The sequence below is a fragment of the Vigna unguiculata genome, chromosome 1, assembly GCF_037176805.1.
Source record: "Vigna unguiculata cultivar grain cowpea cultivar isolate G323 ecotype 2 chromosome 1, ASM3717680v1, whole genome shotgun sequence".
NCBI lineage: Eukaryota > Viridiplantae > Streptophyta > Magnoliopsida > Fabales > Fabaceae > Vigna > Vigna unguiculata.
The window spans coordinates 46,203,473-46,221,477 of record NC_140792.1 but is presented as its reverse complement, the minus strand read 5'-3'; the positions used below and the strand labels follow the sequence as shown (position 1 = coordinate 46,221,477).

At 30.5% G+C, this 18,005-nt stretch overlaps 2 protein-coding genes across 2 annotated transcripts; one reads left to right on the top strand and one right to left on the bottom strand.

Annotated features, from left to right (window-relative positions):
- Positions 1 to 801: 801 nt before the first annotated feature.
- Positions 802 to 2,864, bottom strand: LOC114194811 (putative transcription factor bHLH086). The gene is made up of 5 exons (XM_028085225.2): positions 2,080 to 2,864; positions 1,789 to 1,890; positions 1,604 to 1,669; positions 1,446 to 1,511; positions 802 to 1,295 (listed from the first exon to the last, which is right to left on the bottom strand). Exons 1-5 carry the CDS (start codon positions 2,713 to 2,715, stop codon positions 1,173 to 1,175), a joined length of 993 nt encoding a protein of 330 aa, XP_027941026.1. The 5' UTR covers positions 2,716 to 2,864; the 3' UTR covers positions 802 to 1,172.
- A 4,650-nt stretch (positions 2,865 to 7,514) lies between these two features.
- Positions 7,515 to 9,327, top strand: LOC114191149 (pentatricopeptide repeat-containing protein At5g15010, mitochondrial-like). Its single transcript, XM_085674977.1, has one exon. It carries the CDS (start codon positions 7,580 to 7,582, stop codon positions 9,047 to 9,049), a length of 1,470 nt encoding a protein of 489 aa, XP_085531103.1. The 5' UTR covers positions 7,515 to 7,579; the 3' UTR covers positions 9,050 to 9,327.
- Positions 9,328 to 18,005: the final 8,678 nt, after the last annotated feature.

The following is an 18,005-nucleotide window of genomic DNA, read 5'->3' as shown; positions in this document are numbered from 1 at the left end:
CTCGTACCCTAACATTACTGTGTGTGTGCCAGCCACACATATAAAAAAATGTAGTTAACCAAATTCAATCCTTTTTAACACTATATTAAATCCAATAATTAGTTAAACTATTTTCAAGATTGTAATGTTAAAGATTTTACACTTAAATTTTCTGTTAACCATGGACAAATTTCTTTCGTTCTCATTAATTTTTTTTTTTCTTGGTTCTCTGTTGGCTTTTGGTTTATCAAATATCAATCTCATTCTCTGCCTTTCCCGAGTAATAATATAAAGAAGATGAAATCTAGATTCTTTGACAAGCACTGAAGGTTCTGCTTTATATCTGCAAAGCCTGAAATTATGGAGAAGATAATAACATGAGGTGGTCCCAATATCAAAGGCCAAACCTCAATGCATGCCACATGTTTGATATCAGACCAAGGAACATGCTTTCTAGTTTTATTTTAACTTTTCATTGGTATATAAATATACAAACTAAAGTATTTGTATAAGAAATGATGAGAAATCAAATGGAAAAGTCAGAAGGATTCAGTAATTAAAAGTTATGAAACTAACTAATTGGAAACCATGAAAAACTATTATATAGTCTCGAATCATCACATTAGTTATGATTAATATCTTTTGACATGAATAATTTATGATAATTTTTTATGTGAAAACTAGTTTCCTAATCTAATCTTCGGTATATGTTGCATGGTCCCTCAGCTTCTTAGGTAGCGTGCTAACAGCTCATTCTGATATTGTCAAATTATGAGAAAAGTCAAAGTTCAGTTTAGATATTGTTCTTGCTAGCAATAGGCATTGAGACAAATTCACGTGATCGATGTCCTCTTGAATGCTAATAAATATGCATGCAGAACGTAAGCTAATATAGTATACATATTAATAAAGAAGGAAAATACTTTAGATCTAGCTATAGAACAGTTCATTGTAACTAATACAGAGAAAACTACCATTTAGAGATATAGATATTTCCATTATTTTGTTAATTAAATTCTAGGGAAAGATAGAGGCAGTAGCACACACTGCAAGATATTGGATTGAAAAGTCATGCATTCTGAATTTGTAGAATGCCGAGTTAACAACTCTCAGAGCAAGGATTTTATTGTTCTGAAATTCTGTGCTTGATTCTTGTGACATTATTATTTCCTTGGACCCATGATCTTAGTCATCTACTTTGAGTTTAAACTTCTCTCTCTTTGTGATGAACTAATGGCATCGATGACTTCCTTTACTTGAGAAATATCAGGAGGTTTTCCACCTTGCGCAGGCCAAAATTCATCTGCTGCTAACACCTGCACCATTAACAATAAGAAAACAAAGATGTTACCATGTTTTTTTTTTTTTTTTTTTTTTTTTTTTTTTTTTTTTCAATTCAGAGCATTATATAGTATAGAGAAAAAACTATGCATCAAAAGAAGAAAACTAGTGTTTGAAGTACTCACTTTCACTTGAAGTTGAAGAAACTTTACATAGCTGATTGCTTTCTCCAGCATAGTAACCATATCAACCTGCGAGTTTCATCATCAAGATCATTCTGATGTGTCGAAAAGCCTGGCCTTATTGCTACAAATGAAGTGAAAGAGAAAGAAAAGAAAAGCACCTTGGAGCCGTTAGGCACTAGTTCTTGTAGTATCTTCAGTCGTTCACTTATCCTCTCTCTTCGATTCTGCGAGACAAACATTCTATGAACATTGAAGTCTCCAAATTCTAGCTTTGCTTAGTTTACAATCAAACCTTTGTCCGTATATCTATAACATAATAAATTGACTTAGGATAGAAGCAAACCTTGGCAGCCACACTTTGAGGATCCTTGGAGGGGCTTGACTTATGTTTTGGCGTTTTGCTCTCAGTTGAGCATTGCTTCTTTGCAGCTTTCATGCTCTCTCCCTGCAAATTTAAAGTCAAACTTCACCAGTTGTATATCATTCTACCTTCATAAAACTTTCTAAGGACTAGTCATTTATGAACATGTTTTTTTTTTTGCACAATAATGACAGCAAAGTTGAACCTAAGAACTGGTGCATGTTAAGCCCTCTATTATGAATATGGTTTTGGCATGATATTACAAAGAAATACCATAGAAGGACGCTTTTGCAACACCATCTCTCGTGCTCCTAACTTGTGGAGGTTCCTATCATTAGGAATAGTTGGTGCTGAGTAGAGCCACCCAGAAGAACTTTCGCCATATTGTTTCTCCTTTGCATTATCGACCATGGAGCCATAGCCACTAGCAGTTTGAAAGCAATTGAAATCCTGCACCAGACGCATGTCTTTATTCCAGTGGTTATGACCTTGATGCAAATTATTCTCCCAAACACAGTACTCTTTCTGACTAATATCTTTCAAGTAACAATTGTTAGGGACCAGCCTGTTGTGCTGAAAGCTAAGCAAAGATTCACCAGCTTGCAAGAGATTGGTGTAGCCTTTGAAATTAATCAGTGATTCTTCTTCATCAAGCTGGTAACTTTTCTCCTTATAAGTATACCCTTTGCCACAGCCCGATAGAGGAGGAGAATGCGTTATACCTGAATCATTGCTGAGACCATTGGTAGTTTGTGAAGCATCTTCATCTTCTATGACAGATTTGCGGTACTCATTGACTCTATGAACGGTCACCGAGGTAGTTTCCACAGCCTCACTGAAAACACAGTTTGGAACCTTGCCGCTCATGGTTGAATCATGTGGAATCTTTTGGTCTTTGGCCAGTGCCATTAGAGAGGTAAAGGAAGCAATTAAGGTTGGTCTTTTGAGGCTGGTCAACTAGGAACACTGAGGGAGGCGTATTTGTAGATTTCAAACATTCAACTCAGATGTTATTTTATACATTAATGGAGATGGGAATAGTGTGTGTGACAGAAACATTAAGTATGGGGAAACAAGAAATCATAATCTAATACTATAATATTTAAGCAGTTATGAGTTTCCATAATGTGAGATTAATTCATCTTCATATTGGGATTGTTAGCTGGCAGAAGTTAATGCATTGAAATGAGAGAAGATGAAAGCATTGCAAAGTAGCACAAGGGTCGCCGGTTCCTTCGCACAGACCCACTTGTTTGAAGAAGAAGCTGGTGGTTATTGAGGTTGCTTCTTACATGTTTCCTTTCACTCACCATGATCACGTGGAGTTGTGTTTTATTTTATACTTTTTGTTAACATTCTGTGCTGCTGTCTAGAAATAGTTATTCAATAGGCTAACAACACTGATTGGCATGAAGATTTTGCATTGTTCCATTTATGTACTTTTGATCGGTATTGTCCTAAATTTAACGTTGATTAGAGATAACGGCATTTCATATTATGTAAGTGAGTATAAATCTCATCTTACAAGTTGATTTTATGAGTCGAGTTAAATTTAAAGTCTAATTATACTATGCTATCAAAATCATCCTTTAATCTTTTTACTCTTGTACACAATTTTAACTATTATACTTCTTGAACCTTCAATTTATGGTTCATGATTTACTTGTCTCAAAGGGCATAAAATGCTACTAATGTATGTGCAAATACCGTTCTAAATATGACAGAGAGACATAAGGAATAAATTCTTTTGTGTGAAAAAAAATGATGGCTCGAGTTTGTTGTTGTCATGCACAAATTCTAAAATGGGAGAAAGGTCAACAGTGCCATGTACAAATGTAGAAAGTACATCTGAAGAAGAATAAAGAAAGAAATTGAAATTAAGGTGAGAAGGTTTCGAGGAAGCACACATGTGACAACTAAGTAAATTGGGAGCCAGAATTTAAATAATTCGAATGTTGGCTAAACAGGGATATACAAAAATACACTAACTAGTTAAAGAGGTACTCGTTCATGTAAACTCAGATAGAACAATGCATATGTATGGTAAAGATTTTTTTAACCACACAACCAGCTAATGTGCTCAAAGTGTATAATAAATGTTTCAAGCTCTCGTTAACTTTTCTAAACAGTATTTTAACCACTCCAAAATGATAAATACCATTAGCTGCTTATGCCATACTACTGAGAGGGTTTACTCAGTTCACAACATTTTCTTAGCATCATTGGCTTTAAAAGGATTTTCTTTAAGATTTCAAAATCAAGTCGCTAATGACAAGTCTCTCACAATGAAACAGTTCAACTGCCAAATACACCAACTTCTTCACACTGGACAGAGTTTTGACTGTTTAAAAGGTACTCATACGTATCATACATAGGTCCATCAAAAAACTGCATACAAACTCATGAAAAGTTCATATTACACAGATCTTAAAAAACTTGAAAAGCTAGAATAAAAAAGACCCAGTGAAAAAAAAAAAGCTTCTATAAACAAAAAGGTGCAAACTTTGGCGTGATGTTCCTGAGAATCTAGACAAATGGTGGGCTTTCACAGAAGAGAAGAAGATGATGAAGAAGGAGATGAGGTTTAGCAGCAGCAGAAATAGGAAGTGATGACTGTTGGGGTAACGATGAAGGCAGGGAATGAATGTTAGGAGTTTCGTTGAAGTGACTAAGAGAATTGAAGTTTTAGGGCTTTTTTGTAAAAAGGGGTCATTTTGATCAAGAATTTGTAAAAATGGGTCTGTTGAATTTTTTTTTTGCAAAATAGGGTCAAGTCGTTGTGGTGGAGGACGACATTAAAGGTGAAGTCGTCCTTCACTGTGCCGGTTTCTTTTTTTTTTTTTTCAAAAAGTGAAACCGTGCTCTGAGAAGCCGGTTTCTATATATTTTGAAAGTGAAGTCGTCCTTGGGCCTGACGACTTCATTTTTTGGTTTTTTTTTTTTTTTTTTTTTTACACATTCAACTTTATATATATATATATATATATATATATATATATATATATATATATATATATATATTATTTAGTTTTTTTTTTTAAAATATTTGTTTACAGTAGAGAAATAAAGTGACATCCTTAATGGCGATTTTTTTGCCAGTTTCTTCTGATTTGGTCAAAACGTTCTCTACTTCTTCGTTTGATTTTACAAATTTAGTATTTTATTAAATGATACTTGATAGTTAGTAAACTAACTAAACCACAAATAAAATAAACATTAACAAATTAAATATTCAAATATAATTATCGAATGATTTTTTAATATTTTTTTAATTTGTATCATTTTATCTTCTTAATTTTGTATTAAGGTTTAACGATTAAGTATTTTAGAATTTTTTTAAAACTATTTTTCATATTTTTACTTAAACAAATATCTAAAAAAAACTAAATAATATATAATTAAATATATATATATATATATATATATATATATAAAGCTGAATTTGTAAAAAAAAAAAAAAAAAAAAAAAAAAAAAAAACCCAAAAAGTGAAGTCGTCAGGCTTCACTTTTAAAATATATAGAAACCGGCTTCCGAGAGCACGGTTTCACTTTTTGAAAAAAAAAAAAAAAGAAACCGGCACGGTGGAGGACGACTTGACCCTATTTTGCAAAAAAAAAATCAAACGACCCTTTTTTACAAATTCTTGGTCAAAGTGACCCCTTTTTACAAAAAAAGCAAGTTTTAGTGAAAACATGGTTTTTGATTCTGACGAAGAAACAACCTAACAGCAATGATCTTCTCAATTACATAGTCGGTTGGAGAACAGAGCCAACTTTATGTAATTGATTACGTAAAAAAATATTAATAACATAAATTATCATCATTATTAATCTGTACCAATTAATAATAACGATTACTTCTTTTTTTTTTAATATTTTTATTTTAAAAAAATTACTTGTTAATGTTTAAGAGAATACGAAATATAAAAACTGAATTTAAAACAATAATGTGTGTAAAATGAAATTTTGAGGTACAACAACTAATGCGTAAATAAAACTAAATTAAACTTTTTAGAAGATAAATAATTAAACTGAATAAAAAATAATTTTTTTAATAATTTAATTAGTAATAATATATGTAAAAAAAATTCCATTTCCTTTTTATATTATTTCTTTATTTTCTTCAATTAATCTTGATTAAAATTTTAATCAAATTCTTCAATTTTAAAACTAGAATTACCTAAATAATCAAGCCTGTGCAAAATAAAAATTTAATTATCATTATCCATGACAATACTAAAAAAAAATTGTAATTTTCATTGAACAGAACCTCGTTCTTAGAACCATTTCGACTTTAAAACTATTTTATAGATAAAACACTCATAATCTTAAACTGTAAAAACATTAGATAAATAGAAAAAGAAAAACCAAAATTCAACACAAAAAAGAAGTAATATTGTAACTTTGTTTAACCGGAACTCATTCCTAGAAACATATTTTGCATCCATAATAAATTTCAACTTTAAAAACAAATACAAAGTAAAAAAAAAAAAGGTTAAAATACCTTTTTGGTCCCAATTTTCGTCAAGTTTTTTGAAACAAGTCCTAATTTTGGTTTTGTGTTCAAATAGGTCCCAATTTTCGTCAATTTTATTCAATTGGGTCCTTTTTTGCTAACACCGTTTAAATCATTAACGGCCATGAACAGTGACTGTCACGTGTCACTTCCTGGTTTTTTTGAATTTTTTTTTTATTTTTTGAATTTTTTTTAATTTTTTTTTTAAATTTTGTTACTTTTTTTTAAATGTACACGTGTCAACCTAGGGGTGTGCCACGTGTCACTTAGTGGTTTTTTTGAATTTTTTTGAATTTTTTTAAAAAAAAATTTAAATTTTTTTAAATTTTTTTTCTAAATGTCCACGTGTCAACCCAGTAGCGTGCCACGTGTCAAAATCAATATTCTAAATTCAATTTAGTCCCTATATTTGTTATTTTTGTTCAATTAGGTCTTAATTTTTGTTGACATTAACCAATGTGGTCCCTCTCCAAATTAAAACCAAATTTAATTTTTATATTAAAATTCATATTTTTTATTAAATATCTTTATTTAATAAATTAAAATTCACATCATTATAACTTTGATATAAAAATTAAATTTGGTCACATCTTCTATAGGGACCAAATTGGTTAATCTTAACAAAAATTAGGACCTAATTGAACAAAAATAACAAATATAGGGACCAAATTGAATATAGAATATTAACTTTGACACGTGGCACACTACTAGATTGACACGTGGACATTTAAAAAATAATTCAAAAAATATTCAAAAAAATAAAATAAAAAATTCAAAAAAACCACAAAGTGACACGTGGCACACTCCTGGGTTGACACGTGTACATTTAAAAAAAATTAAAAAAAATTTAAAAAAAAAATTAAAAAAAATAAAAATAAAAATAAAAAAAATTCAAAAAAACCAGGAAGTGACACGTGGCAGTCACTGTTCATGGCCGTTAATGATTTAAACGGTGTTAGCAAAAAAGACCCAATTGAACAAAATTGACGAAAATTGGGACCTATTTGAACACAAAACCAAAATTAGGACTTCTTTCAAAAAACTTGACGAAAATTGGGACCAAAAAGGTATTTTAACAAAAAAAAAAATTTAAACTCTTACAAAAAAAAGAGAGAAAGGAAAATAATTTTAAATTATATTGAAAACAAAAAATTAATAACTATTATTATTTTCCATAAACAAAATCCAGAAAACACAGTAAAGACGAAAGAACATTGCAATTTGTGTATGTTCATTGTTCCTGGTTAGGGTTTCGCCATGGAAGAAAGCCCTCGAGCTAGCAGAAAGCGAAGCCACCCTTTTTCTTCTTCTTCTCCGTCTCCTCCACTCTCCAAGCGCCCCAATTTCCCTTCCTTCCAAGACATCCCCAATCTTCCTTCCAACATCAAATCCCTCTGTCACCTCATTGCCACTACCTCCGCCGCCGCCATCGAGCACGCCCTCGAATGCGCCGCAGTCATCATCACCCCTCACGACGTCGAGGAAGTCCTCAGACTCTCCTACGGCTTTCCAGGCCAGGCCGTCAAATTCTTCCGGTGGAGCGGCCGCCAACTCCACGACAAACACACTCCCTATTCCTGGAACCTTGTGGTCGACCTTTTGGGCAAGAATCGCTTCTTCGACGCGATGTGGGACGCTATTAAGTCAATGCAGAAAGAAGGGCTACTCTCGCTGGCCACGTTCGCCTCTGTCTTCGGGAGCTACGTCATCGCCAACAGAACCCGGGAAGCGATAATGGCGTTTGAGGTTATGGAGAATTACGGTGTTGTGAGGGACGTGATTGCTTTGAACTCATTGTTGAGTGCAATTTGTAGGGATGGTAGGACAGTTGATGCTTGTGATTACTTGCAGATTGCTAAGAAATTTGTCCTGCCGGATGCCGATTCTTACGCGATTTTGATGGAGGGATGGGAGGGAGAAGGAGATAAGGGTGTGTTTGGTGCGAAGGAGACTTTTGCTGAGATGGTGATTGAGATTGGATGGGATCCTGCCAATGTGCCTGCTTATGATTCATTCCTGTGTGCCCTTGTTAGAGGGCCTGATGGATTGCTGGAGGCTATTAAGTTTGTTGATTCGATGAGGGATAGGAGGTGTTACCCTGGTGTGAGGTTCTTGAAGGTTGCATTGGATGAGTGTGTCAAGTTTCATGATGCTAGGACTGCAAAGTTTTTCTGGGAGGTGTTGGTGGAGGTGGGGAGGGTGTTGCAACCCACCACGGAGATGTACAATTTGATGATTGCTTTGTTTTGTTATTGTGGTGATACTGATTCTGCGAGGAGGATGCTTGATGAAATGGTTTTCCGAGGGGCCTTTCCTGATGTGGCGACTTATAATTTGCTGTTTAAGTTCTTGATCAAGGGGAGGAAGTTGAGGGAGGCGTCTGCAGTGTTTACTGAGATGGTGAAGAACGAGTTCGTGCCGGATCAGGATAACTGTGATACTGCGGTTAAGGTATATGTGGATGGTGGGGAGCCTCTTTTGGCGATTAAGGTTTGGAAGTGTTTGGTTGAGAATTATCAGAATGATTTGGAGCGGACTGCGAATTTTCTGGTGGTGGGGCTTCGTGATTTGAATAGGGTTCCGGAGGCGGTTAAGTATGCCGAGGATATGATTGAGAGAGGAATCAGGTTGTCCTCTTCCACACTGTCAAAGCTGAGACAAACCCTTGTCAAGGAAAGAAAGGAATTTGTGTATGAAGAACTTTTGAGAAAGTGCAAATCTCAATAAGTGCTTTGGAATTTGCTAAAATTGTGTAGTTTAATGTTAGTACCAAAGTTGAATGTTTAGCTTTATCTGCTATAGAGGGGGAAATTTTGAAATGGTTATTATTTAAGGTGATGCTTTGATTATGCTGGGAAGTTGTTGGCTGTGGCATGTATCATCTTTGTATATTCTTACTGCAAAAGATCCTTGTAGAATTGCTTTATAAGGCTAGAGTGGATGAAGTTCATATACATTTTTTGTTTCTGGTAATATTATAAAAGAAAAAAGGCTTTATCTGTTTTTATTGATCTTAATTTCTTTTTTTCATTTGTTTCTGATTTTATCTAGATTATCATTTTTGGCTATTTCTTCACTTTTGCATGCATTTGTAGTACTTATTGGTCTGAATTTCACAGCTAACTGTTTAGAAACAAAGAGAAAAAAATGTACTTGAAGTGGTGGGCTATACAGTGGATTAACTCTTTTTTCCAAACTTGTATAGACCTTTATTTTCTATACATGATTCAATGATCTATCTGGAGGTTTCAACGAGCACCCTTTAAGTTTGACCTTGTATTGTTCTGGTCTATAGAGGTTATCTGGTGTCTGCACTTATTTGTAAAGGGTCATCAATTGTCAATTGTGCTCATTACATTAAGTGTATTTAGAATTAGATCTTTTGTTTGTAATTATTCTTACAAGATTGAAAGATCTTTAGCTTGCTGCGAGACACACTATTTTTTAGATTTAACACAGGGTTCTTAGCAATCCTGCTTGAAAACGTGAGTCTACCTTCGCTTTTAGTATTATTAGACAATTGGTTTGTAATTTTGTTTACTATTTGGGATCATAATCACAGCATCTATATGTTAGAATTGATAGTAGTAAACTGGAATTGATAGCATTTAGTTCTTTCTTTTATATGATATCAAGCCAGCTGAAGAAGGCTTGTCACCTTATTCGGTGTTTGGTATCCCTGGTTGAATTTAAGTACCCTTATTTATTTTGGATAAATCTCACTATATGTTTGGGCCTTGTTTTGATTAGATATCTCAATACGTGACTAGGCCTGATTTTGATTATATCTCAGCACATGCATGGGTCATAATGTGATTACATTTTAGTGCATGCTTGGGCCTTGATTTTACGATTTAATGTTAATTTTTTTACGTAATCGAATACTTGATGACCAAGATTGTTTGGTTGCATATTAGAGGAAATTGACATGTTTTTGAAACTTAGTTACAATTGTGGTTTCAAACGTCAAAGAACATGCTATTTCCATTTCAACCATTAAACAACACGACTCCACTAAACTGAGGAATTAACTTTTTGAATGAAAAGTGAAAAGTGACAAATTTTATTTGTTGATAAGAAAATTAACTCTTTATCTTACGTGTACAATTTTTTTTATATGTTAACTAAATGTTATTAATATATAGAAATTTTGTTTTTATCAAGAGTCTCATCGAGTATGATGAGTTATTGATGTGGTACTTAAGCTTTGATGTTCTCGTAATTAATAGACTAGTTTGTTTGGATGGACTCTCCTCTTATGCTTAAATTCTAGCAATTGGAGTTTTTCATTGAAACTTGAGTTGCGAAAAGAGTTGTAGGTTGGATTAAGTTGCAATACAAATAGGATACTGATAGAGGAGCGAAATTGTCTCAACGAAAAAAAAGTGCTATTTGGTATGTACGATTTTATAAATTCTAAATATAATTAGAGAATGAATACGTAAAATTTTCCCCAAACTTTATTACAAAATTTCGATTAACGTTGTCCACCACATAATTGCAGGCTAAGTGTTGAGCCATTTTCAATCCAATCTATTTTCATGTCTCATTATAAGAAAACTTCATCTCACAGCGGAGACACATCACACCAAACCATATATGACCTCCCTCCATTAAAAAAAGAAAAGAAAAGTTAAGTATCTTTTTCGTCCATGAACTTTGATCCAAATTTAGAATTCGTCCCTCTCCGAAACTTTTATACATTTTGGTTTTTAAACTTTAAAAATGAATGATTATAGTCTTTTTAATCCAATTACGTTAATTTTTTTTTCACGTATCGAATGCGTTTCATATCAGTATTAGAGTTGTTTACACTGTTTGACCCATACCCGGTTCAATATCTACTGGAAAATATGTTCGGCACCTTAAATAAAATTAACATAATTGAGTTAAAAATACTATTTTCATTCACTTTTAAAGTTTAGAGACAAAAATGTATAAAAATTTCGGATAGGAACGAATTTCAATTTTAGATCAAAGTTCATGAAGTAAAAACATACTTAACCTAAAAAAAATACTTGATGTGTTTTCTCCCTTCACTTCACTTAACACTTCCTCTAATCAAGTTTTACTTATTAGCATATCAATTAAGTTCAAATAAATAAACACTATTTTATCCCAATTTAATAAATTAAAAAAAATCATGAAAAAATCCTGTTAATTAATTAAGAATTCTGGGGCATGTTACTGCCCCCACCAGACTTCTACAGCAATGAAAACCTTTAACAGCATTTAAACAAGGCCTTTAACCCTATGCTTGAGGTTGAAATATATAAAGACTTGAAAACATTTTGAAGAGAACAGGTTCTGATGAATGGTCGAATATGGAAAATGATACTGCTGATTTGGTCCTACTTATCTTTTCTGTACAAATGTTATGTTAGGTTGGCTAAAGCTAAAGCCTAACACAGCTAAAATATGACCTCAAATATAACTATGTGTAACTGTATACAGCTTGAGTCTTCAATTACGGAAACAAAATGCTGAAAAGAGATTAGAGATTGATTTGATACTTCACCATATAACTGCAACTCCTGACACAGACTTTCATAAGAAATACCAACTAAGTTTTAGTTAGGCTACACCACTTGTTTAGTTTGCACTTCAATTTTAGACACCATTTCAGATTCACATATACTGAATCACATACAAGAATAGCCTTCATCTAGGTTCTATTCACTGAATCAAAAGTAGATACTAAAATTAGTGAAAAACACTGTCTAATCTCATAAATTTTCTCTACCTCACCTTGCACCATGAACATGAGGTTGAAAGTAAATATTCCAACTATCAATGTCTTAACATTTTTGTAGCAATTTATGATGATTTTGTTGTTGTTGACATGGTTTGACATGATAGTGTTAATGGAATTCCAGCTAATTTCGGCTCATAAACACTGTATTGGATTAGATATCTAGGTTTATGTACATTATTGAAAATCTTCTTTAGGCAACATTATTGCATAACAGCAAAAGGCTAGTTCTACATGACATTTTTTTACTATGACCAGCTAATCAATGTGGAGATGCTACACCTAATAAATTTAATTGATTGTTTTGGATGCAGTTTTAAAAACATTTATAAAGGAATTTAATTTTGATAGTACTAAGTTGGAAATATTGTTACTGTACCTAAAATCAAAAACAAATTTTAATAAATGTCATTAAGAAGGAACACAACAACCACCACCTTGGAAAAGTAGCCCTTTGTTTGAAACAGTTGATCTAGAAGTACTGAGTTGGTTTATAACCAATTAAACACACACTTTTCTACTTTATTAAGGATAATTATGTTATATACAACTTTTTAGACAATTAAATGAGAGAAAAAATATATATATGTTTTCTTTTACAAACCAAACATGCCATAAAAGAAAAGCAAAATTATCGATGTGCCGTACGAGTCCTTGCACAGAAACTACACCGATAAACTTTAAGTTCCTTAAACGATAAGGTTTGTACTATGAGGAGGTTAACTTATCAAATTTAATTTCCTTAATTTTCATTACACGATAGTCAACATACCCTAGTTATGTTGGTGTGAGTTTGTATATTCATGAGTTATTTTTAGGGGGAGGTGGTAGTTGTAGTAATTATTATTTGTACTAATTAGTTTGTTGAAACATCTATGATTGATCGATGGATGAAAATTTTGTATGTTTGTATACGGTAGTACACAATGACATTATATTTACAAGATTTTCTTAACCTCAGAAGGGTAAGGAAAATGAAACATTACCAAACCTTGTTTGGTTCGTAAGATATATAATATAAGTGTCCTTCACAAAATAAACCCGACAATAAGAAAGATAATATGTAACTAATTTTCATCGTAAGAAGACAAAGAGAACGAAAAAGACTCGGTCGCTAGTGCTATTAGATAAGGTAATGTATATCATTTGTTAAATATATGTTTCCTATTTATTCAAACTTTGATGAATTTTTTGTCAAAATGTTGAAGGTCGAATACACAATACATTTTCTCAAAAAAGGAAAAAAATTATAATAAAAGTTCAGAAGCAGAGATGGAAGTGCTTTGTTCTTGGATGCTTGGGCTCCCCGAATTTTTAAATCTCTTTTCAATATATACACATGTACAATATTTTAATGTTAAGGTAAACATTTTATTTTAAGTTTTGTTACATTATATTATAGATGTAATAATATCCTAGAATTTTTGAAATTTTTTTTAAAATTTAATTACTTTTACAAATTTATTAGGAATTAAATTATATATATATATATATATATATATATATATATATATATATATATATATATATATATTAAGGCTAGCTGTATTTTCTATAAAATGTGCAAGTTAGTCTATATTTTATTTAATATATTTTCTTTTATTTTCAATTTTTTATTACTATCTAAATTTTATAACATTGATTTCATTATGATGTAATTTAGGAATATCTAACATAAATTTTTTTTAACGAATGTTATTTTCGGTTTTTGATGTTTGTTAAAGATTTAACGTTATAGTGAGAAATGTTAAATTGATGTATGTTGTCTCTTAATATACTATCAATTTAATAGTTTTTTTTTTTATTTTGCGTCAATATTTTCTTCCATTGAAATCATGGAAAATTAATATACAATTCAATAGTACATTATAGAAATTTATAAAATTTTCTAAATAATGTGAGTATCTCAAATAAAGCTATAAAGTATAAAAAAATAGGTGAAAAATACTACGAAATAAAAAATATATGACTTAGAATCAGTAACCAATTTGAAGGTATGACCATTTGATGTATTTAACCCCAACATCTTCACAGCTCTGAATCTATGAATAATATCTCATACATGAACACTCAATATTTGAATATAAAAATGAAAAAACACTATCAGGAGAATGAAAACTTGAGTCCAAACGAGCACCACAACAATAAGATAGAATGAGACAATTTGAGAAATTTCCTCGTACAAGTTTGTCATTGTTGCTGCACTTTGGAGGTTTCTCACAAAAAAGAAAGATTTAGTTGACTCTCGTTTTTAATTTTCAAATAAATATTGTTAAAATAATTTAATTAATTAATTAAGTCATGTAAAATGCCTTCATTTTTTTCCGTAAATATTGTGGTGCGTATCACTGATAGGATATGTTGTACATACATGATACATGTATCAGATACGACACGTAATCGATACGTCGATACGTTTATTTTAAAAATAATAGGATACGATCTTAACAGATACGTGATATATAAATATTGAGAAGTGTACAATAATTCCTAAAAACATGATAAATATATGATTGTTATTATGTAAATCCAAATTAAAACCTTGGTAACTAATATTAGTGACCAATTTATAATAGAAACTATTTTAGTTACTAATTTAGAGATCAATTATAATTGTCGGAACTATTTTAGTTGTCAATAATGTCTATTTTATAAATTGGTATCTAAAATTAGTCATTATAATGACTAATTATTTTTTATCACTAAAATTAATAATTATTCAAAGATTTTCTTGTAATCTACTAAGACTTCATATATTAAATACTTCATTGATAAGTATCGAAAAAGTATCCTAAAGTATCATAGCTGATAGAAGTAAACTAAGAACTAGATCACTATTAGCAAAACTCTTTATCCAGAAGAAAAAGCCCTGAAATGATGTTCTAGGAATGACATTTTAACTTTTAAGTTGATTGTTTGTGAACTCTTTTTTAACGAGTTTATCCATAAATACTTATAAATAAAAATTGATTTTTTTTTTGGTTATTTAAGATTATTTTTGCATAGGCTAAATTATAGTAATATATATATATATATATATATATATATATATATATATATATATATATATATATATATATATATATAATTTACGCATAAGAAAATTTTAATTCACAAAATATATATATATATTTTCCTATCTTACATGTATAAGACAATTTATGTGTTTATAAAGGATCCATATATATATATGGACATCAATGTATAAAATAAAATTTACATACGATTTAATTGGCACAAAAGTTTCAATAGTAATTTAATTATATTTTTAATGTAAAATTTAATATTAATTTCAACTCTATCAACTTTAATATAGTGGTTACAGATATATCAAAAGTAAAGCTTGTCTACTAGTAATTTTATATATCTGTCTAGAAAAATAAAAGAAAAGAAACTCTTGTACGTATATAGTGAACAAAAAATTAAACTCTCTCTAAATATATTTTGAGAAAGCCATTTATATAAAAGAAGGAACAAAACAAATTCTAAGCGATCACACACCAATATTATTTGAAAATTGTTAAACAAAAATAATTTTGTCACCAAAATTTGAGTTTCATTAGAAATGACAAAAATTAGTTTGATGTTAATTTATAAATGACAATATTTTATATCGAATTTTCTAAAGGGGTAAGAATATTTAAACACAAATCACTTATTTTATAGTTTACGAAATCAGTTTTAACAAAAAATAATATCTAAGAATTTCTCTTTTACACCTCACCAAACACACTTAGAAGAGTTTTAATTGATCATAAATAGTCACGTGCTCATAATTTTCGTGAAGGACGAAGGGTGAACTTAACGAAAATAAATGTACTTTAGAATGATTTGTGTGCTTACATTACGTTCAAAACATGATTTTTTTGGTGACATTTCTCGTTTATGTTATAATACTTTTGACGTTTCTCGCCAATTCAAAGAAAAAAAAATATCGATACAAAGGTGACCTAAAAAAGCCCTACCAAATAATTTCCAACCTCATATTTATGTCCGGTAAACAACTTTGTATTACAAATTTTCTTCTGCTAATTAATATTCTGTTAATTATCCAATTAATCTCTTAATGATTACGTTATATTGGCTCTTCTTCACGTAGAATTTAAAGACATGCATGGTCAATTAATATAGATATTTTTTCAACAAAAAATAGGTGCGATTTAATATTTTGACATTAATAAAATTTACTCATAGTATATATTTTGAAACTATAGACAGAACACAGAGCTGCACGTGTCCTTTACATATAAACAATTGTGAGAAATCATTAAACAATGTCCCATGAAACATTGGTGAGTATATAATATCAGAAAGTTGGTATTGCAGATAGTGACTGTGGATTAATTTTGAATATTATTATCGTTATAATTATACTATTATTGATGGTGTTGGTAGGTTTCATCGTGGGTCCTATACATGATATGTTTGCATTGTTTTTTGACCATTCTAAAGTCTTTAAAAACTCCTTAGTGACCGACCATGCCGTACCTGAACTCATCTCAGATTCAAACTGATATTTTCATTAAGAAGGAAAAGTTTAAATCAATTGAGTGTGTTAGAGGTTCACCAAACACATGTAACCCTTTAGGCTTATAAAATTGCTCACTACCACCATTTTTCTTGTTAATAAGTACAAGATGTTTCCATATTAGCTGAATAAAATCATTTTCTCCATGCATTTGTTTTAATATAAAATTATTTATTTTAAAATCTTTATGCAATAAATTTTAATTGTTTGATCTTTCAAGTGAGGATCAATGAAATGATTCAACTTTTAGGAATTTAAGTGAGTTTAAGTTTTATATTGGTTAGAAATGAGAAAGTAGAGCAGTGTATAAAAATAAAGACCCATACATATATTGCTTACAAATTTTGGATTAAGAGTGGTGTCAATATCTTATATGATTAAACTCAGATCTCATTTATTGTCTTCGGTGACACCCTCTGCAAACCTAACATCAACACGGATAAAAAAATGTTTTTGTTAATTAAGAAGAAGAAACTAGCTAACGTGCGGTGTCATGTTGCGGCTGCGAACCATTGGATGGTCACCAAACTTAGAATCGAATGAACATGAAGGCTTCCATGTTTCCAATTCCTTCTCAAAAACCATTCACCAATCTTTGTCATAATATTAGCATTATTATTTTAGTATTTTCTCCCACATTCTGCCATTTTTTGTCCCTTTCCCACTTAGCAAACAACAATTTCGACACATTCATTTATTGTTTACTTTGTTTTAAAAGTAGTGATCTTCTATCTTTTAGAACAACATTGGATGTATTAAGGATATATTATTTTTAATCTTTTATATATATATTTATTGTAATCACAATATTTATATTGAGATTATTCATTAATGTAAAAAATAATTAACATATATTCTTTTTGAATTCTTAACACAATAAAAGATCACTTTATTGTTAAAGTAGATTACTGTGGTTGGATGTGGTAATAATTGAAATAATCATTTAAAACGGCAAGTATGTTAAGAAAATTAAAATATTTAGAGAAACATATAAAGAAGAATAAAGTAAAATGATTAGAATGAGAGTGAGTGAGGCCTCCAAGTTGTCATCTCAATTTGGCAGAGGCATGACCTTTATTCATTGGAAAAGCCAAAATCTTAATTATTGATTAATTAATAGCAGTCGTCTTTCTTCTCGCATAATACTCGAACTCCACGTGCATTTATATTATTCCCAAATAGGCTTAGAATAACTGTCAAAAATTAAATTATATATTCATGATTAATTATGATTTAATTTTTTTTGTTCGAACAAATTTATTTAAAAGGAAAGTTTAAGATAATTATTTTATTTGGATATAGTAAAAAACAGTTCTATAAAAGAAAAAAAGTACGTATAAAATTGGAAAGAAAAAATGTTAAAAAATATAATAAGCTGTTATTCTAAACATATAATTAAAACT